Source organism: Uranotaenia lowii, chromosome 3 (genome assembly GCF_029784155.1).
Source record: "Uranotaenia lowii strain MFRU-FL chromosome 3, ASM2978415v1, whole genome shotgun sequence".
In the NCBI taxonomy this organism is placed as follows: domain Eukaryota; kingdom Metazoa; phylum Arthropoda; class Insecta; order Diptera; family Culicidae; genus Uranotaenia; species Uranotaenia lowii.
The window spans coordinates 237285538-237308706 of NC_073693.1; the positions used below are offsets into that span (position 1 = coordinate 237285538).

General features: G+C 31.2%; 1 protein-coding gene across 1 annotated transcript in view; it reads right to left on the reverse strand.

Moving 5' to 3' along the window:
- LOC129753194 (hemicentin-2-like) overlaps positions 1 to 13455 on the reverse strand; it is a 369013-nt gene extending 355558 nt beyond the window's left edge. The window contains exons 1-2 of the mRNA XM_055748994.1: positions 13436 to 13455; positions 12695 to 12771 (exon numbers count right to left, since the gene is read on the reverse strand). Coding sequence (XP_055604969.1) covers positions 12695 to 12771; positions 13436 to 13455 — 97 coding nt within the window. The remainder of the gene's footprint in view (positions 1 to 12694; positions 12772 to 13435) is intronic.
- Positions 13456 to 23169: the final 9714 nt, after the last annotated feature.

Consider the following 23169-nt stretch of genomic DNA (forward strand, 5'->3'; position numbering starts at 1 on the left):
AGCAACACAAAAAATAGCTATTTAGTGTTCTTTTTTATTGATTTTTTCTATCTTTGGTTTTGGTAATTCAATTTTTTGTTGCATCTTTTTCGTTTTGGTTGGTTTATTTTTCTTTCGTTTCTTTATGTCGTTGCAGATCATATTTATTTGATAGGACCTCTCCATACGTGTGAATTTTTAGGTGAGTTAGGCTACTCGATAGCTTTTACATCCGTTTTAAATGTCCTGAGCAGCAAACATCAAGTTTTCGCCTAAATGTCGTGGGTTAGGCTTTTCACGTACGTGCGAGATATCATGAAATTGAAACCTATAGGGGAGAGTGGGGATACTTGATCCCCTTTTCTTATTTTCACCATATCTTTTTAGAAAAATTTAGCAACTCGCCGTCTTTGACATTTTCTGACAGCTTGTAACTTCAAGTTTCTATGCTCCAAAAATTAGAACGATATTGAAACCCGTTAATGAACTAGAAGCATTTCCGTGGGAGAAAAAAAATTGCGATTTTTCTGAAGTTAGGGGAGACTTGATCCCCTATTGAAGGAGACTAGATCTTTTATTCAGGAAGACCTAATCCTTGTATAAAAATCAAACAAAACCCCAAGATAGAATGTTAATTTACTATTTTGGTCAAGTTTGTTCTCATTTCACAATTTATAGCAGATTTAAGAAGAAAATTCTATAACTTTGTCTCAACGCTAATAACATTGCATACATAAAGGCGCTATTTTTTGTAATTAAGAGAAAATTAATTATTTTTGGTATTTTCTTCAGACAATTGTTTGATAAATATTAGTTTTTTGGATAAATATTAGTAATTTCGTGATCAGCGATCATAACGATCAATTCAGAAGATGAATATGCAGTTTGGAAGGGGGATCAATTATACCCAACTCTAGGGGATCAACTATACCCATAATCAACATTTTAGAAAACTTTTTCTGAAAAAAGTTGAGAGTTTTCCATTGCTTTGAAAATATGGCATTATGAAGTTCATTTTACGCTCGAACGATTGATACATTGGAACAAATATTTTTTTCATAATTTTCCCATGTAAGGAACATTTTAATGTGATGAAAAAAGATCTTCAAGTTACATTTTGTGAAATTTTTCAAACAAAGTTCAATTACTCAAACAATTATTCTTTTACAATTTTTTAAACTACAAGCATTGTTATTTTGCTCATTTTGGCACATTTTCTAGAACATTTGATCTTTGTAAGACATTCCAGTTTCGAGATATAGCTAAGGAATCAAGTATCCCCAGGGATCAAGTATCCTCATTCTCCCCTACATATTCAGAAAATTCTAATTTTTTTTTTAAAGATGGTTGTTTTACAAAAACAGCCATTTAAATCTTCTTGGATCAGTGAACAGTAATTTTTTGCTAGGCTTGTCAGTTCTATATGATCGACTGTTTTGAAAAATATTTACACTAATTAATTTTTTTTATCACCTGTACGAAATTTCACATAAGTAGCCCTATTTTCACAAAAAAAAATTACTGCAGAAGTTTTCCTCACCGAACTTTAGGAGAAAATCTTCAACCAAAAGATTTTCATTTTGTACTTCGTTTAAAAAAAAGTATTCGAACAAATAAAGATTTAAAAAAGGAACAAAGTATAAAAATAAGACTGCAAGGATCTTTGTTATCCGAATGTAACTCATAAACAATTATTCTTTGCTGTAATTCTAATTCTTTGAAAAGCAGCACGTTGTCCATACATACGGGAAAATTTATCTTTTTGATCTTTGTTTTGTGGACTTATTCACCTATTAAATTCATTATGGTTTTTCATATTCTTTACTGTTGAACACAGAAATTTAAGGTTCATAATAATGTTAAATTTCACGCGGTAATGGATAAATGCTCGAGCAGCAAACCTTTTGTTAAAAAATGGTGAATTATATTTTTAGTAAAATTAAAAATTTCTTCAAGTCTAGTTAAATATTCTTGTTATTTATCAATACCCAAAAAAACTGGTATTCCTGGGATACAGGTTTTCGGTTTCGTTATTATCGGTAAAAATATCCGTACGCACCACTCACTAAACCTAACAAAACATTTGACTGCATTTTTTTTCACCAACCAAAAGCAAGTTCTTATTACTGTTTTTTTTTTTAACAAAATTAATACTCGTTTAATTGCGGTTTTAGCTTTTTTTTTTAATAAAATTGTGTTAAAAACTTTTTTTCAAAGACTGAAAAGAACTGGCATACCTTTTATTTTCTAAATCCGAATCTCATTTTTAGAAGAAAAAAAAATCAAGTTCTCAAAAATGATTTATTATGATATTTATTAAATAAATAAAAAATAAATAAATAAATAAAGATCCAGGGAATCCAGTAAGAACTGTTGATGTTTCCTGGCTAAGATTTCTTCACGGTCCTTAATGTGTTAAGATATTACAGAAGAGGGGGGGGGGGAGAAATTTCTTACAAGGGGCGGAGGGAGAAGGTGGTCTGGAAATGCTTGGGTAATAAATGAATGGCCCCCAAAGTTGCTGAATAAAACATTTGACCAATAAAATGCCAAAGAAATGTCTGGAAATGGGTATTAATAATTACACCATAGGACGAAAACTATGGGGTAAATATGAACACTCATCTGTGAATCAGTGCGAATAATTTTTTTCAAAATTCCTTCAAAATCCAGACAAAGCATCATAAACTGGATGTAAAACAGTTGATAACAACATTCTAGCTGGATTTCCAATGATAAGATATTCAAAACATTGAACATTGTCGAAAACGATTTCCGTTCCACGGGGTAATGGTTTTTTAAAACATCTGAAATGATATCATTAGGATTTAAAAACAGATCGGAAACAGCTCATAGCTATCAATCGGATGTTAAACTACCACTTTTGGAAATTTTTGTGTTCATTCAACCCCTCACACCAGCGCGTATGGCACTTTTTCATAATTACCCCACTCCCAAAATCTCACCAAAATCCCCCCATGAGTCAGTTCTTCATACGGCCCTTTTTTACATCATGATATTTTTTCCCGGAAATTCCTCAAGGATATTCCAACTTTTTGAAAAAATTATATATGATAGAAAAAAAAGTTTTGCTCCAAATTTTATTTGATTATTGTGGAGTTTTAGTATATAAGAAATACAAAAAATTAAAAAAATAAGTTTTTAAAATTTTTCAGTCATATACATATCTCAGCGAGTAAAAAGCAAAATCATTCAAATTTTTACTAGAAATTTTGCAAAAAGATGAAAATTTTTAAAATGTAATGAAGAACGTGCTTTTTATCAGATATTTTGTATGGAATAATGCAACAATTTGTTCGAAACTGAATTTTTAAAATTAACCTTTCGAAATAAGGCACGGATTAGTTCGAACGCAGCAAACTCAAAAATTGAGAACACCTGTTCGTTTTCGATTTGAGTGATTTATTGAAATTTTATATTGGTTCCCAACAGGGCCGTAGGAAGAACCGACTCATGGGGGGGGGTTTTGGTGACTAATGTTTACCTATGATTTTTTTACTTAACAACTCAGGAATAAAAAAAATTAAAACAAATTATGTTTGTAACTATATGATTATTCATTATTAAGTACTCATTAATATTTTACGTATGAAATGGTAACTCGAAAAAAGACACGAATGCCACAAGGATGGAAAAGTGTCATTGACAAAACCTTTAAAAAAAGTAGCTTTAGAAAAGTGGTCTTAGCCTAAAGGGTGAGCTATTTTTTTTTTATTAAACCTCTAAAAACAAAATATGAAATTTGCTTCCATGGATGGATATTTTTTTTGAATTTATTTAAAAGTCTTTTAGATCAAAGTTGTATGATTTGATCATAAAATAAGTTCTTTTTAGGGTAGCCCTCAATTTTTTAAAAATAAACTTATTCAATACTCGAATCAAACAAGCCCAATCTTCTAAACTCTTTTGCAAATTCCAAATTGATTGATGAAAATAAATACAATTTTCCAAAAAAAAAAACAGGAAGAGAAAAAAATATACGAATCAAATTTGCTTGATGCAAATTTGAACTAAGTTTATGATTTTAGTTTGGAATTTGGCTTTAAAAAAGCTATTATATTAATAATGTTGAACAATACACCATGTAAATAAAAAAAATTGTGCAGATTTTTAAGTTATCTCAGGTTCTTGTTTCTGAAACAGGAAATATTTTTCATAAAGAATAAATGTTTGATTTTTTTAAATATAATTTGGAATATTTTGCATGAATCAAAACTTAGAAAATTAATTCAAATTGTATTTTATATTTGTGATTTTCAGCTGAATTGTATGTACATACTAATTCTGATTAAAAACTTTGAAATCTGGAAATTGAATTGACAATTTTTTAAGTTCATGTTCTCTTGAATTTCTCAACAATTTTATGTTGATTAAAAAACTTATTCACAAGCTGAATCTTTTTCTGAATTTTAAATCTGAATTTAAACCTGAATCCAAAAATTAAACTTTGAATCTGTTTCTGAATTTCTATACGATTTTCGAAATGTACAAAAAATACGATTTAGGAATCATAATTCCAGATTAGAATTTCATGAGCCAAATCTTAGAGCCCTCATTCATGGATCTATTATTGAAATTCTCTAGTCCTACTTTGATCTTAATTCATTATTTCAATCATTTATTTTTAATCTGTTTTATGAATCTGATTGAAAATGAGAATTTCTAATGATGAATCTGAATCTGGTTTTCAATTTTGAATCGCCTCTTAGAAGCTTTTAATGTTGAAATTTTGCGTTAGAAAAAAACTTAAGAACTTCGAATTTGAATATAGAACAAATCTCTTCTTTTTCCACATTCGGAAAACTATCATCAAAATATTGAAAATGCATTTGATCTTCGAAAAACATGATTCAAATTTCATATGAATGCAAAACAGAAATCGAACACGGGTTACCTACTTTCTTATGATTATTCGAACTGAAAATCAAGAATCCCAAGCTTGATACACCATAAGAAATACGAAATACAATTCTGGTTATAGGAATATGGAACCAGAACCTCCAAAATGGGTTAAATTTAAAATTTAATATTTAATATTATTTAATATTTAATATGAGGTTGCCAAGATTGACCCGGATATTTATTATTGAATTTGGGAAAAGTCCGATCCGACCCGATTGCCCAGATTTCATTGGAAATGCCCGGATTTTGCCCGGGATTGTCCTTATTCTCATTCTCAAATGAAACTTAGAAAAAAACAAATAGTATTGTAATTTTTTTTTATGTGTTCAAAATTTTTGCATCAAGTTTGAAAGAATAATCATTCTAGATTTTTTATGGGTTATTTCTGGGTGTTGACCAAAATTGCCCGGTTTTACCTGGATTTGGTCAACAATTTTTAAATCGAATACACGGATTCAAAACATTTGTTCGGCCCGGATACATGCTGTAAAAAAATCTGACAAACTTATTCTATGCACAAGTGAGAAAATTTTGAAAAACTGTAGCAGAATTTTGTACTTGAAATGGGTTTTTGAGGGTTTTGTATTAGTTTTTAGTCCAGATAGTTACTCTTGAATATCTTTGCTCTACTTTCATAATTTGAGTATGAATTTAAAGTTTTGAGTGTAGAGTAGAATACCTCGCTTGCTTTTTTTTGGACACTCATGGGGGGGGTTTAACCCCCAAAACCCCCCCGTTCCTACGGCCATGGTTCCCAATAAATTGTGCAAAAATACAGTTTAATTTGGTAAAAGTTAATTTTTTTCAAAATCAAAGTATCTAAACTCAGGTAATAAATAAATGTTTATCATTTCATCAGAACATTTCAAGACTCTGAAGTCAAAATCTTTCTTGTTAAAATTATATTTCTGAAAATTTGACATAAAAGCTGGCAGTATTCCTAAATTTTGTTCATAAAAAAAGAATGCTTTGTCTGGGATGTTCAAACTATTTTTTGCTACTCCAACCGCTTTGCTAAGGCTATGATCATTTAGTATCCGGGCACTTTATTTCGGTGATAGCTACGTTAATAAAGCTCGGATATGCAAAACTTTAGCAGCGTTGTTGGTTATAAAAAGGACTATCTTGCCTATTTTTGCCAGATTTTTAAATTAATGTGTATTTGAGATATTTACGATACAAAAAGACATGGTTAAAATAGTTTTGCACAAATTTGCGCCTTTTGTGCATTTAGCGCCTCGAAAATTCTTCATTGTCGACTTAAAAACTCATGAACTGTTGATTTTTTTCTGATTTTTTTTTAAAAAGTATAAGGAGCCACTCTAGGATGCTCACGAAGTTCAAACCAAGCATCGGAGTTAGACCCTTGATCTCAAATAAGGGTAAAAAACTATGGTTATTGGGGATAACTGAATGCAGACCCCTTAAATAATGCAATTAATCCATTTTCGGCAGGCAAAAAGTGATGCCTGACTAAAGTCTACTATAGAAGACACCATGTAAATAACTAATAGTGAGCAGTTCAATAGATCACAATCTGTGCAATCGATTTTTACGCAATATGACAAATGTGTTCTGATGGACAAAGAAATTTTTGTTAAAACCGAAAAGAAAGAAGAATTAAGAAATCAAATTCTTCGAGATCCTACTCATGAAAAAATTCCAGCCAGATTCCGATTGCTTTTTCCAGGTGAATTTGTGTAAAATATGATGATTTTGCAAAGGTTTTTCTTCTGTCGTAAAAATAATAGATCAATACATGACTTAAAAACGTGTGCAAAGATTAAAAAGAGATTTTATGAAAAAGTAAGAGTAATTCTTGAAATCATGGATGAATATATTTTTTTATATTTTTACATTGAATGTCATACTAACACCTTAATTTCCTCCATAGAAAATTTTTCGATCAAATGAATAGTTTTTAAAATACATACGTTTGTAACTGCCCGGATACAAAATGATCATAGCCTTATCAGTTAGAATGATAGGAAAAGTAATTGTTTTCAATCTAATAATTTGTCTGCAGTAATGAAAAGTTGATTACCGTGAACTTGGGTAACATGTAACACTTTTCAACTCAATGGCATCTTACAAACTATATCCGAAGGTTATCATTAAGCTTGTGCGCCAAGAGTTTTAAGATTGATGGAACATAAAACTGGTCAGTCAGTCAGAAAAATATTGGTTTCTTCAGTAAATTTTGATTTTTCTTACAACATGCGATTTTTACCCTACTCAGAAAAAAAGTAACTTGGTAGCTTGCAAATAATTTTGTTTTTACCGATAAATGTCACCAAAACGAAGAAACATTTGTGAGTTTTGATAAATTTGCATAAACACACACATCGCAGTAATGTGTGGTTAAGTTCGAACCTAATTTTGTTTATTTTTTTTTTCTGTAAAAAACCTGTAACATTGTGCTACATACATTAAGGAGTAAAAAATACTTTCAAAACTCAGCAAGCTGTTTTCATGAAACTAAATGTTTGGATGATTGATATTTTATTTTTATCAAACGCGTAATGCAAAACAATCATGTTCCAGCATATGGAACGGAGATTTATGAGATGATACTTTGATTTGCATTTTGTTGCATTTTACCCCAGATTTTGCAACAGAATTATAAAAATATTGACAAAAACAAATTTAGGATTGTCCAAAATATTGTTTTAAAACCAAGAGTGTTGCTAAAGGTTTTTGGTGCAATTTTAAAAAAAAAGTGTGCAAATGATAGTGCAATAGTGTTTCGATAAAAGCCTTTTAGCGAGATTTTTCAAGTGTCAGAAAAATGATCCAATTCAAAGATTTTAAAGATAATCGTTGTTTTAGAATAAAAGCCAAAGATCACAATCTTTTTTATGTTTTTTTTTATTTAAATTTATATGCTATTTCAAAACTCAAATTTCTTACTTCACACAAATTTAAACCTAATAAATTTTCGATTAATTGATTTTGCTCTTTTGTGTATGGGGATCGACTGAATATATTGTTTTTTCCTATGGGAATTCCGGCTTGCAGTCTTTTTTAAGCAAAAACGATTTTTGTTTTTATAAATCCAACGTTTCAATCCGTTTTGGATCTTCTTCAGGGACTGAAAATGTATTTTTATAAAGTATTTTACCGATTACAAATATGAGAAATTTACCTAAAAAGTTTCGTTTTCTTGTTGAGGTCGACTCGGCTGGTCGTTTTGAAGCTGTCTTTTAATCTGTTTTTAAATGTTTCCGAATTAAATCGTGTTTTGTTATAACAAAGGTGTTGTGTTTAACTTACTGTGAATAGTTTTTCATGGATAAAATCCGTTTGTCTGGTGTTTTTGGGATAGTTTTTCCTCAGCATCAGAATATGCACAGTCTTCACTTTTCACTTTTTGTTTTGTTGTTGTTAAATGTCAGCTTGTTGTGTGTTTTGTTTTGGGTGGTGTTTTTTTATTTTGTTTTCTGTGTTTTGGATCTTCGTTTATTGATTGTATAGTTTTGAAAATGTTAGAATATGTAGGGTGGATGTTTTCAGTGTCTTTTTTAATGTTTATGGCATTTTTTGTTGTTTTAATGTGGCAGCTTTCCAGCATTCGTAATTTTCCTTGGTTGTCTCCCCTGTCGATGATCCGAACTCCGTCAATGTCGAACAGGTGGTTCATAGCTATCTCGTGGTCCAAGAGTGCAGTTTGTTGTCGAAGTTTTGCTATTGGGTAATCCGTTTTTATGTATCCTAGGTCCCACAAGCGTTTTAGTTCGTTAGTTTGGCAGCGGTGTTGTGACATTCGTTGTTTTAGTTTCACGCTTGTGAGACCTATATAGCATGCCTTGCATTTTTCACCATTTTCTTCTTGAGTGTCTTCCTCTTGATTCTCATCATTATTTTTCCATGTTCCTTTACATTTTATTTTGTATATGACATTGGTGTTTTCGTCATATGGTGTTTTGTCTTTTACAATTGGAAATAGTGATCCGATTGTTTTTGTTTGTTTGCATGCTACTCTTGTGTTTTTATAATCTGAGTGTAATGTTTTAATAATTTGTGTTGTAAGGTTTTCGATATTTGTTAGAGAACGGTAAATGTATTTTTCTGTATTTTCGTTCTCGTTCATAGCTTCTTCTGGTATCGTTTTTTCATATGATTTGTTAATCATTCGGTTTATGAGAGACATAGGGTAGTCATTCAAGCTAAGTTGTTTCCGAATGATATTATTAGCTTGGATGGTTCCTGAATGTGATGAGAACTTCATGACTCTCTTGGCGAAATTAACAGCTACATTTATCTTCTGATGAAGCGGATGGAACGAGTGAAAATTAAGAAATCGCCCCGATGCTATTGGTTTCATATACCAATCGGTGGTGATTTTTCCCTCTTCGCTTCTATACAGCATCATGTCCAAAAATGGCATTCGACCGATTGTTTCTGTTTCTACTGTAAATTGTATATTTTTGTGTTGTGAGTTAAAAGTTTCATTGATGGATTCAACTTTGTTTTTTGGTAGAAGCAGAAACAGGTCGTCTACATACTTTCTAACATGCAGTGGTGTGCAAGAACATGCGTGTATGGTATCGTCCAATAGGTCCTCCAATACTAATGTGCTGATTGGATTACTCATCGGGTTCCCCATGGCACAGCCAGATTTTTGTTTGAAGTAGGCTCTGTCGAAGCTAAAGTAGCTGCTATCAAAACAAAACTCTACTATTTCCCAAAATATATCAACGCATATTGGTGTGTGTTCCGATATCTGGTCCCAGTGTTTTAGTACACTCTTTCGTACGAGTTCGATGGGTATCGAAGTAAAAAGTGAAACCACATCGAAGGATACCATGATATGGTCATCGGGTACAGTGAGTGTGTGTACAAATTCACAAAATTCGAAAGAGTTTTTTATATCGTATTTTGATTTGATCGATTTTTGTATAATCGTTCCTATGAACTTCGATAGTTCATAGGAAGGGGCAGTCATACAGGGGACTACGGGACGGAGGGGGAGACCTACCTTATGGGATTTAGGTTGACCGTAAATCGCTGGACAGACCGCTTTATATGTGCGCAACTTTTTTGCTGTTTTCACGTCTATCAGTTTGAGCTGCTCAAGACGTTTGACGATCTCGTTATTGCACTCTTGGACCACGAGATAGCTATGAACCACCTGTTCGACATTGACGGAGTTCGGATCATCGACAGGGGAGACAACCAAGGAAAATTACGAATGCTGGAAAGCTGCCACATTAAAACAACAAAAAATGCCATAAACATTAAAAAAGACACTGAAAACATCCACCCTACATATTCTAACATTTTCAAAACTATACAATCAATAAACGAAGATCCAAAACACAGAAAACAAAATAAAAAAACACCACCCAAAACAAAACACACAACAAGCTGACATTTAACAACAACAAAACAAAAAGTGAAAAGTGAAGACTGTGCATATTCTGATGCTGAGGAAAAACTATCCCAAAAACACCAGACAAACGGATTTTATCCATGAAAAACTATTCACAGTAAGTTAAACACAACACCTTTGTTATAACAAAACACGATTTAATTCGGAAACATTTAAAAACAGATTAAAAGACAGCTTCAAAACGACCAGCCGAGTCGACCTCAACAAGAAAACGAAACTTTTTAGGTAAATTTCTCATATTTGTAATCGGTAAAATACTTTATAAAAATACATTTTCAGTCCCTGAAGAAGATCCAAAACGGATTGAAACGTTGGATTTATAAAAACAAAAATCGTTTTTGCTTAAAAAAGACTGCATGCTTGATTTTGCTCAGAAAAAATTGGCAAAAAACACTTCCTTCAAAAAAAATGTAAGACAATACTTCTATCTTCTTTTCTGAATAACCAATTTGATCAAAATAAATCAAATAATGCATTCAAAACGGTTCAAATTTGAATAAATTCTTGAGACTCCAGAATATGCATTCAACTATTATAAACTTTTAAAATTATGGCATCTGTATTGAAGCTTCTTTTTGAAAATTCAAACAATATCCAGGAATCTGATAAAGAAAAAGAGAAATGTAGAGCTTAGATTTTTAATAGAGATCTAGTATTTTTTGCAAATCTGAGCATCTAAATTGTATTCTGACTTTCACTAATTTATTTCAATAAAACTTGCTTTAACATTCAAATTTTTGATTGAAAAATAAGAAAATATAATAACTCCAAAAACAGTGTTTTGTTTAATATTGGAAAAATGTGAAAAAGTTCTAGCAAAATCGGAAAGCTACACATTTAAATAACATTCGGACTAAATTTCTCATAATTTTTGATTCCAAACCATATTTATTGATTTATTTAGATAAACATACTGATAAACTGAACAAAAGAAATGGTGCTTAAAACTAAAAAAAGCGCATAAGATTTAAAACGTGTTCTAAATTCTGCTATTTCAAGTTAAATATCAATAAATTTATTTGAAACGATAGAACTTACAACCTTATAAAAAACTTTTCAATAAATTTAAATTTTTCATACAGATTTAAAACGACGAAAGTTTTGTTTAAATTTACAAAAAGAACAAATTTTGATATTGTATGTTGCATTTCTTTATAAAAATGAGTAATATTCTATAGTTTTGAGTTTTGTTGAAAATTTTAAACTTTCTTCATTTCCAAGATAAAATTTCAAGACCATTAAGATGAGAAGGCATAATATTAAGTTAAATTGCAGTATCAAATTCATCCATTCATCTTTTCTTAATTCAAAACCTGAGATTCATTCTGAGACGTATTCCCGATTCTCAAGATCTTATTTTAAACTTTGAATTGTTATGAATTCTCAAATTTGCCTGGATATTGCCCAGATTTTGGGTTGTAAACATTGAATCGAAGGACCGAAATCCAGATTTAAATCGTGGTTTTGCATATGAATCCAAAATAAGATTCAATTTCCATGTTCAACACTCAACATATCGAAATATTGAAAGACAATATTGAAAATTACAAACCATTTATGAGGTTTGGAATTGAATTTTATACTTTTCAATCTCATGCAGAATTGAATTTGAAATAAGTTTAATAACGGTGATTAAGAATTGAAATTTCAGAGTTTCATCATTCGGAATTTTCATTCATACTCACTAGTTTAATTACGAAAAAAAACTTGAAAATTAGAATTAAGGAAATAATAGATTTATTATTTCAATAAGATACTTGTGTTTAAGAATTTTGTAATAAAATGCCCTTTTTGTTTAAAATTAAGATTCAGAAATTGACTTCAAATAAGAAATGCAAAATTTCTATTCAGATTTGAAATGCAAAATTAAGATTTGGAATTAAAATTTAAAAATGTTAAAAAAAAATTCAAACAGGTGGACAACATTATACTAAAATAAAATCAGAATCAATTTTCATTATTATATGTTAGTAAAGTTAGTAAATCTTCAAGTTTAAGAAAATTCAGCTGGAAACATAATTTATTGGTTTTTGGTTCAGCATCATTAAAATTGAAGATACTTCCAAAATAAAGATTGAAACTGAAATATCAATGAATCAAGATAACAAGAATTGAAAATAAATCTGATTTGCACCCCAAAACCTAATCCTTTACGTTAATCATTTATATTGGATACATTTTCACCAAAAAATATTTTACGAAGAAGCTTTCAAGATCCCTCATTTTATTAAAGCATCAAAATTTTACTTACAAAAATAGAAAGTTATGGTTTTAAATTAAAGAATTTTAAAAATAAAACAACTCAAGTCCGAATAATTAGATACTCTTAGTACTTTAAAAAAAATTCTACATGACTGCAATGTTCAAGCAAAAATGTTAAATATTTTGTCTCCCACTCACCTTTTGAGGCAGTTCTTTCTTTCAACGGATCTATTTTACAGTAATTTGCGTCCAATTTTATTTGTGGAGTTTGTGGGCTTATGATATAAAGAAATAAAAAACAAAAAAAAAGTTTTTAACATATTTCAGAAATTAACCTGAAAGTGTTCTATTCTGAATATCTCAGCAAGGGAAAAGCAAAATCTTTTAAAATTTAGATATTTGCAAAAATGAAAATTCTTAAAATGAAAAGAAGACCCGGTTTCTTTTATTACAAATTTTTATGGAACAACGCAAAAAAATTGTTCTGAAATGAATTCTAAAAATTACTTTTTTGAAATAAGGCACGGATTTTTTTAAGCCCAGCAAACTGAAAAATTGAAAATACCTGTTCTGTTTCGGTTTGTGCGATTTATTGTAAATTTATAATGGTTCCAAATGAAAATGTGCACAAATTCAGTTCAATCTGATTTAAGATTCTTTTGTTTTGCAGAATAATGGTATAAATTGACTCTTAATTTCAGGTAACCTTTTTTATTCACATGAAATGAGGAAAATATAAAGTAAATTATTTCATCCAAACAATTCAAGTCTCTGAAGACAATAACTTTCTTTATAAAATTCTGTTTCTAAAAATTTGACATAAAAGCTGACAGTATTCTTAGATTTATTTCATAAAAAATAACTTTCTGTTCAGGATGTTAAATCTATTTTTTTGCTATTCCTGCCGCTTCGTTATCTTCAGCAAAACTTTGTTTAAACAATCTTCCAGTAAGCTCCATTTAATGGAATTTTATCTGCATCGCGTGAGAATTATATATCCAAGATGAACGAAACAAATATTCTTGGAAAAATTTTACGCTTTTTTCTATACAAAATTTCAAATTAAAACCTAGACTTCTTAATCCAACTTTAAAATTTGCAAAAACTCGGTCTTGTGTTTTGACTTAAAATGCAACTTTTAGATTTGAAATGTGATAAAATAAATATGGATATCAATTCACTTTTCTATAAAATTGACATTTCACACAGTTTCTATCGAAAAAAAACCAAATCAGAAACATTTCTTCTTCAGAAACAAGATGCAACCAAAATGTAAAATTTATTTGAAGCTCATTGAAAGCAAAATTGATTCGTTATATTACTTTAAACCAAAAATGGTTTGAGTTGTAAACAATTTGAAGGCATTTGAGTTTTCGAAATCAAAATGCATTTATGAAAAGACTCTTCAAAAAAAATTAAATTGATGTTTTTCCAAATAAACAAAATACTTATGTAATCTGATGGAAATCAACAGTATGTGTTATTCCCGAGAAAGTAAATAAAACCAGAAAATTAAAACTTAAATAGCAAATGAGAACGGGGGAAATATTTATAATCGTAAAAACGGCATTATTCAATTCTTTGAACTTAGTTTTCACGATGGAGTAGAGTTTTGTTACTTAAGTTTCTACTCAAAAAGTATTTTGCTATTCAGAATGTTTTTTTTAAACATCGAAACTGAGTCAATCAGGACATCGTCTTAAAATTGTTGATATTCATTCAACTTTCTACAAAACATAAACTGTTTTTTGAAATATTGGGTTTTGGTTATAAATGATTCAATAAATTTATTTGCATAAAAAGCAATTTCTGTATGTTCGTTTGTTTGTTTGTCCTCTATAGACTCAGCCGTCTTAAGCCTAGAGAGCTGAAATTTGGCATGGATGTTCATAATGACCAGGAATGATGAGAAATGTTTTCATATTTTTGGATGAATCTTTCTGAAGGGGGTCGTCCATACAAGAAAAAAAATATTTTGATGTTGAAAATTTGCACATGGGGGTTTTTAAAGAGATGGTAATATGAAAAAATGAATCTTGGGTCAGGGGTCGGACAAAGGGGTCGTCCACATTAACTTTTCACTGTTTTTTTTTGAGATATTTTTATGATATGAATAGGTTTGAAAATTTGCTCACTGAAGTTTTGAGGGAAGGTCAATTGATTTCAGATACCAAAGAATGTAAAAGAGGCCGCCGAAAGGGGTTTAATTTTTCGCCAATAATTACGTTTTCAAGTAACTATCGAGTCGAAATTTATACACGGGGGTTGGAACGGTCAATTGAATTCTGATTTCAATATTTGTATCAAACGACAAAAAAGGGTCTTCCATATTAACTGTAAGTGTTTTTTGGCACACGGTCAATTGATTCCCGATTTCAAATTTGGTAGCAAACGACAGAAATGGTCCATACATGGTGTTCAACGTTTTCGCAATTAATTCTTAACAATGCATTTAGAAAAGCATCTGTAAAATGCTTGGTGACTGACATTCGTTGAAACTATTAATGACACATTCTAAGATGAAAGCGAAACGGAGTTCATATGGGATCAGCTAGTTATATATTAACAGCTTGGTGAAGAAAAAACGCCGATAAATTGAATTGAAGTTTATCTATATTAAAGTTGACTCCTGAAAATGATGCCTCTCGGTATTGGAAGGCATCTCGAAAAAGGTATTGGAAATTTTAGGTTTTATTTAATTCTCCATTTGTTCATTTGTAAATGACAAAATTGTTTCTTTTATAAGGGAAGCCTTTCCATTTACCTAATTTTCTTTTTCGCTGTTATTTTCATCGTGCTGGGCAAGATAATCGAGTGCTATCATAGCTAATTAAGATGAAAAAAATCAGTATCTTCCAAAATATTTCTGGGACTTGCCGAAAACTGAGTCTTGATCTGGATGAAAAGCCTATTATGAAAGTCAAGTAGTAAATTATGAAAATTTTTGCACCAGGAACTTCCGAAGATCTTCAACGGAAACGGCAGCACTGCCTTTTACCGCAGCCCGGCAGTAAATGTGTATACGAAAGTCAGCGAGACACCAGGGACCGGAATCAGAGAACTTCCGCTCGCCATCGCGCGTCATCCATCAGACCGTAAGCAAATCGCAAAGCAAATTGCACATGCATTTGCACCCAGCTAGTAAGGCAGTGGATAGGTTGGTATGCAGCAGAAAGCAGCAGCTCACAACCCGTTCGTTGGCTTTGGAATGGCAAAATTACTGGGGCGGGAGAGGGATGCTTGAAGGTGGCAAAAAATAAAACAAACAAAAGTCAAACACAAGCGATCTTCGAACGAATGAACGAACCAGGAGGATGTTGTTTGTCCTGAAAAGACCGCAGCAGCATTCTTCATTCAAGGATTCGTTCCGTCGCGTTGGCCAGCTAGCAGCAGCATTCATCGAAAGGATTATCCTTATGGACTCGAACGAACAGTCCTGGGGAGATGGCGTCGTCGCGTCGGTCCATTACATCCCAGTTTTGGAGTGATTGAGCCCCTGCTGGAAGCCCCTCTGGATGGAAGGAAGGAAGGAATGATGATTTGTGGTTCTTGGTTCGGGATTTATATCCGATGGTACTGTTCTTTTTTTTTTGTTTTTGTTTTTTTCGCGTCAGATAGGATCTCCACGGCTTAGGTGATTTCTAAAGCTGCTCGTGTAAAAGCTTTGTGGTTTAGAATCGATAAAGAGCAAAAGAGTTATCGTAATGAACCGATTAGGAGTTGTTTTTAAATCGTATCTGCAAGGATTAAATAATTATCGGGTAGACGACTGCATCAAGTACGAAAAATGAACTTTATTATTTTTGTGTTTTCATGCAGATCCAAGTGTAAGAAATTTATTCATTACAAAAAATGCTCTGTCAGGATTTTCAAAGAAGTTTGATCACCGCACTTACTAATGATCTTTTTCGATTGATGTTTCTCGGTGTTTTCATATTGGAAAATTAATTTGTTTTTTTAACGTTTTCGGCCTACTTGTATGTAACCATAGAAAAACTCTGTTGCCTCATTGATACGACCGGTTAGAATACACACGGCATCAGTGATATTTTTTTTCTGATGATGGCCGAATACAAGTTGGACTAAAACGTTGAAAAAACCCATAGTACTTTGAAATATACAAGGTAGGCTATTCCCCTCTCTTTCAACGTATTGGTAAGAGTACCCAAAATAGTTATGGAAAAAACAGGCAAATGTATGGAATTTTTCAGAAAATCAATTTTTTCTTTAAATTGACAATCATTAAAATTATGAGAAAAATATGCAATGATGCATTTTAATGCAACTAACAATATTTGGGTTTTCAAAATCGATAAAAGTAATATGCAACGGGCTTTTGGTCGATTTAAAACTAAAATTAGGTGATTATTTTGACTTGTGTGGTCTTTTTCTTGTGCAGTTTGAACAAAAAAAATCAAACAAATTGATTATTTATCACAGAAACATGAAGTATTATACATCTTTATCAAATTTAGAAAATAGACAGAAGAAAATATTTAATTTTTTGCTCTCAAACAAGAGGGACGGTTATGAAAATTTCTTTTGAATGCTCATTATTTATGGTTCAGATCCGAAAATCCAAAGCAAAAAATTGTTTCCGATGAGCCTGAAGAATCTATCTTTAATTCCCTTTTCAAAGGAATCGAATAGCTATTGACGGAGAAATTAATAATTTTGATTGCCATTCTATATAAAACTGCCAAATTTTCATAACTATTTTTGTTGGTATGCAAGCATGCTGTGTACATACACGGAGCTTTCAAGTGAGGTTAAGCGCAATGGCCTACCTGTTATTTTCCATGTACTAAGGAAAAAACCTTATTTTCTGCTAAAAAATCACCGAGAAACATAAATTTTTAGTGAAAAAGAACAAAAGAATTTTTGGAATTTTTAAAATGAGATAAAGGTTTTGATTAGAAATTGTGTTTAGAAAAACGCGAAAATTTGTTCAAAGAGTAAATCTTTTTTCGCTTTTCTAGAATTTTTTGTTGCATGATTGAATGCAAAGGAAATATCGGAAGCATACTGGAAAATTATCTCGCTGCGACGTTGCTGATGACGACAAAAAAGAAGGAGTAGCAAGAAATTAGTTGAACGTTCCAAACGGAGTATTTTTTCATGAAAATAAACGCCAGATTGTCTGTCCAATTTCTAGATATTGTATGTTAATAATAAACTTATTGATTTTTGAGTCTTGAAATGTTTTAATGAAATGATCTTCATGAAATTTTCTCCCCCTTGCAAACATTAAAAGAGGTTACCAAAAATAAAGAGTCGCAATGGCATGTATTTCTGTGGTTCATGTAAGGCAGACACCCTGAGGTAAATAGAACCGCATTAGAAAATCAGATATTGAATTTTACAAAAAAGACCTGTGCAAAATTTCATCTCAATCGGACTTGATTTATGAGTGCTTCAAAGAGCTCAAAGCTTCGATTTTTTGTACCCTCAAAAATTACCAAAGTGGAGTCCAAAGGAATTCGAAAAAATGAAAATTTAAAAAATGATTCCAAATGACTTGAAAATACATTGAACGCTGAAAACTGATGTAAACTAGAAAAAAATTATCGTAAAAATCAACATAATGGGACTTTTCCTTCTCAAAAAGCGACTAAGACCCAGATACTCGATTTTGCGCCCATTTATAAGGGTAACAACAAATAAGTTTTAAGTTTACAACAGATCCGATATCCGGATATCCGAATTCTTTTTTTTCTTTTGATTCCTTCTTTTTTCGATACAACACCATATTTGACAATTGCCATTGGTCCCTCGTTTGATGAATTTTGAGGGTAGAAAAAATCAAAACATTTAGCACTTCTAGGCAGCTTTTAATCAGGTTTCATTGATCTTAAAATTTTGCATATATCAGTTTTTTGGGATAGTCTAGAAAAAGTAGGTATTTGGCCAGTTTTCAAAACTCGATCAAAATTTTTGTCATACATCCACTACCTCCCTAATTTGAATGTATTCAATTTTAACGGCATTTTGAATGACATACAATCAACTTGGATAATTTTTTTTTGTTCAATTTCTTATTTTTTTTTGATAATTATTAATTTATGATTTTTCACACGGAAAAATTCATACTTATCTTTTATCAGCAATATTTTATACAATTCCATGAACGGTACCTGCAAAAGAGAGAAAAACACAATTAGACAAATTTTAGATGAAAAAATTAAAAAATATTTAAATAGGATAAAAAATGGATATGCTTCCCAATTATCAAACTTGTGGTCACTTTAACAACCCAATAATTTTTATTTTCAGTGGGAAAAGATAGTTAGGGTTAAGTAGGTCTCTCTGAATATCTCAGATGTGTATTAAGATAAAATTCTCAAACCAGCTGTCGTTGCTGTCGCTTAGCGTAAATATAATTTTTCTATACTTTGTTGACTTCATATGATTCTTTCATTTATGATGATAAAATATTAAAAAAAATTACTTACATACTTAAAACAGCATCCGACATACCCCTGTAAAACAGCAAAAAACTTTTTTGACTTATAAGATACGAAGCTACGGCCTTCTACAAAGTTGTTCAGTAGAAATTTTCCTTTGAAGAATTTATAAATTGGCACAGGCTCGGTTTTACAGAAGAAACAAAAATGATGTTGATTTTTCAGTACAAAATATTCCATTTTCCCATACAATCCCCAAAATTTACTCATGTAAACGTAACTTAAAAATTCTGCAAAAAATCATGGATCAGTTTTGAGTCAAAACGAAGCATTTTAGATCCCAAGGTTTGAGAAATTCAAAACTGACCCCTGAGTCGCGAATGCCATAAAGATGGTAAAACGACTATAATCGAAACAAAAAAAACTGACCCCAAATCGACTCAGTCTAATGGACCATGCCATTATTTTAAAAAAATTCGCTAAACTTTGGCGTCGAGTGATATTTTTTCTTCATTTTTACTGTTGCAAACAAGTTCTTCTATCATTCTTAAGGTGAAAAGTTCACTAAAAGGAGTTTGTAAGCTAGTTTCATAGAAACAGAAGGATTAATCGAATTTGCATGAAACTTGTAATTTTTCATGGATTATATATCTATATATATAAAACAGGGAGAGAGACAGCCCATACAGAAATGTGCGAACACGCAAAACTCTTCACTGGATCATCCGATTTGCATGAGATTTTTTTTGTTGTGTTCGTCTTCACGCGAAGCATAACACAACGGAGAGATAATTTCGAAAATGTTTTTGCGGAATTTGAAAATTAATTTTTAGTTTTTATTCGTATCAAATAAAGTCATGGCACCCAATTTCCATTTTTTCATTCGAATCACCCAGAGTAGGAAGGCGCCAAAAGCAATCAAGGCTTACTGATGTTCATCCATCTCTCTATAGACAGTTTTGGCGCCCATTTTCGTTGTAAGTGTACTTTTCACGTGGCACCAGTAAAATGGATACTTGGATGTAATAGTTCACCTTCCGTATGGGGTGAAAAAAAGAAGGCAATAAGCCGGCATGGAGTATATCTATTTTCAAAAATTGTCATTTTTGCTTCAGCATCAAGGCAACATTAACATTTTTGAAGCTGATTTATCCAAAGCTAGCCGGATTGCCCGGTTTTACCCGGACTTGCCCGGGTAATTGATAAAACAAAATTTAAAGGGCTCGGTTAAGTCGTCCAGCACGGTTGTCATGATTTTTATAAAAAAAAGAACCCGAATTTTCCGGATTTAGTCATTTCGTTTGCCAAATAAAAAAAATCTCTTATTAAGTTATTATTTCTTAAATTTTGCGTACTAAAACGGAATTTTTTGAGCAACTTTTAACATAATAATCATGCACGGTTTCTGGATGCTTAAAATACGATTCAAAATTTCTGATGTGTTTCGAAGAAAAAAAATTATTGAAGTGCTTTTCGTTTTAATTTTTTTTTTGAGTAGTTTCTGAATTTAGCCCAAATTTGCTTGCCCGAATTTTGGATTGACAATTTTGAAATCAAATGCCCGGATATTGTTAGGTTTTTAGATCAAATAAATTTGCTTGACCTGGATACGCTCGGGAAAAATTCTGATCTCTTATATTTACTCCGTTATTTTGTTTTGTTTATTTTCCGGTTAAATGAAAGACTGTCATATTATTTAAGAAAAATAATATTCTACGTATGACTGTGGAAGTTTTGAATATCCAAATCAACTGAACAGATAACAATGAAATATTTATGGCATAACACCAAGAGAACGTCTAATTTTTAATTAATAGAATAAGACGACCATAAACTGATTTACTCGGTTTTTGTAAACGTCAAGAATGTAATGAGTTAGTTCGAGAATAGAATGATATTAACTTTGTAATTCTATGTGAATTTCATCAGAAAACCAAGAAAATGTTAGATACTATCCACTTCTTCCTTTCATACTAAGGTGCTAAAAAACTTAACAAAATTAAGGATATAAATAGGGTTGACTTTGTAAAAATAAAGTTCATAATTTGATCCAACACTCAGTATCAGAAATCAGGAACAGATAATTGGTTCAATAACATTTTCAAATACAAGAAGCTTGGAAAATAAAAATTTTAGTCTCGACGAAAATATGATTCAAGATCCAAAACAGAGATTATGAAAACTGAATTAGATTTGCAAAGACTTTTTTAATTTCATTTCTGATTTTGATTTCAAGATCTCAAAGTAAAAAAATATGTCATAACCGTTTGATTTGAAATTGCTGTGAATAAAAATTCCATGTACATACACATATATTGAATGTTCTAATTTTCTTTGTTCAGCACTTAAGCATCCATTTCTCGAAAAATATGATAAAGTTAAAGTCGATATAAAAAAGATGATTTTAAAAATTAAGAGGAGATTATCTAATACAGAGAACATATCAAATGCATGATAGATAACGAAAAACAGAATGGTATATGGAAATTTGTTGATATTTATATATTTGCAGCATAAAAAAAATCGCGAAATTTCATCCATGAAAAGTGTTGCGCCATTTCTACAAATTTGGCACCTATACGATAAAGAAAATTTCAAACATGGTTTTGGCGAAAAAGGAAAGACAGTTGATCAAAACTGCTTAAAATGACGACACATTTCAACAAAACATTTTTTGGCACTTATCTTCTGGTTAATAGAAATTGAAACTATCGGTGTCAAGGATCCTCTGTAAATGAAGATATTCGCTTTCCAGTTTTGTTGGAAGTCAATCTTCTTCGAAAATTTTTGCCCTTGGAGGTAGGCACTACCATAATATGACAGAAGTATTACGAAAATATTCAATAAACTGTTCACTCCGTTTGAAGGTAACAATCCAGTTTCATGAGCGTAAATAATAACTTACCTATTTTCTGCTTATTTACATGTTCATTATTTTTGCGAAATTCAAAGGCTTAACGAAGTTTGCCGGGTCAGCTAGTATATATATATATATATATAAGATTTTATGGTTAACCAGTATTCGCAGTCGCAGAGCAACGAGTATTAATTTTGTATGAAAATTTGTATGAGAAAACACATTTTTTTAATAAAAAAAATCGTCAGAAATGTACTAGAAGCTCCATAAAATATAATTTTGGATAGAAAATATTCCTTGATTCTTGGAGTACAATTCTTGTCAGCAAAGCACAAATCTAATTTGTACCTCAGAAAAGATATCAGATGTTACGCAATTGTATTTTTTTTTTAATTTTTAAGTTTCTGACTGCTTATTTAAGCTGTGTTACCGTAGGATGAGAATGAAAATCTCAAAAAACTGCTTTTTATTGCAGAGTTAGAGAGTTGTGGGTAATTTTATGCTTCCAATTTGAACGTGAGTCTGATGCATCAGTTCTAATGGATACTGTCAATAATGTTTGAGGGAGAAAGACAGGTAAAAAAAAAAATCAAATCAAATTCGTCGAAACTTTGACTGTAACTGACATCAATTATAAACATTTAACATCAATTGTAAACATTTAAAAGCCAAAGGTCAGAAAAGTCAATCCTAAAACTCAAAAAGCTGCAACTTTCAATTCCCGGGTTAAATTTCATGAAATACTTGAGTGTCCATTTCCCGGGCATTTTCTTGTTCCCGGGAAACGGGAAATGGCCTGTTTCCCCAGGAAATATAAAAAAATATCTAAAATATATGTGTTCGATTCAAATATAGCTTATCGAACCATTCGTGCATACAAGCCCATAATTTTTTCAAAATGTACTATTCATAATGCTTTTTTGAATTTATTTTTAATCAATTAAAAAAACTATTTTCGACAATGATAAATTGAAAACAGTCAAACAAATTAAAAAATAACCTAAATGAAGAATTCATTCATGCAATCATGAAAAACGGCTCTCCATTGAGTCCTGTGGTTTCTTCCATCGCTCTGGAGCGAATATTTCCTCTATCAGTGCTGAAAATTTCATTACGATTCGTTTTGTTTCAAAAAAGTAACACGTGATAGAAGCCGCGAGACGAAAATCAGTTTTGGACACCCACGTCAAAAATTCGACATTGTCAGGTTCAAAAATCGCGAGATCGTAAAAAATGGTCAAATCGACCGTGTGCAGCGTTCTTAAACGTTTTCGTGAGATGCATACTCTCGATCGGCAGGTTGACTGACCAAGCGTCAGGCCCGTGCGAAGGACCGGTCCAAGGGGGGGGGGGGGGGGTTTTCAAAATTCAAATTTAGCTAAAAATAGTAACAATTTTGGTTTTGGTACAAT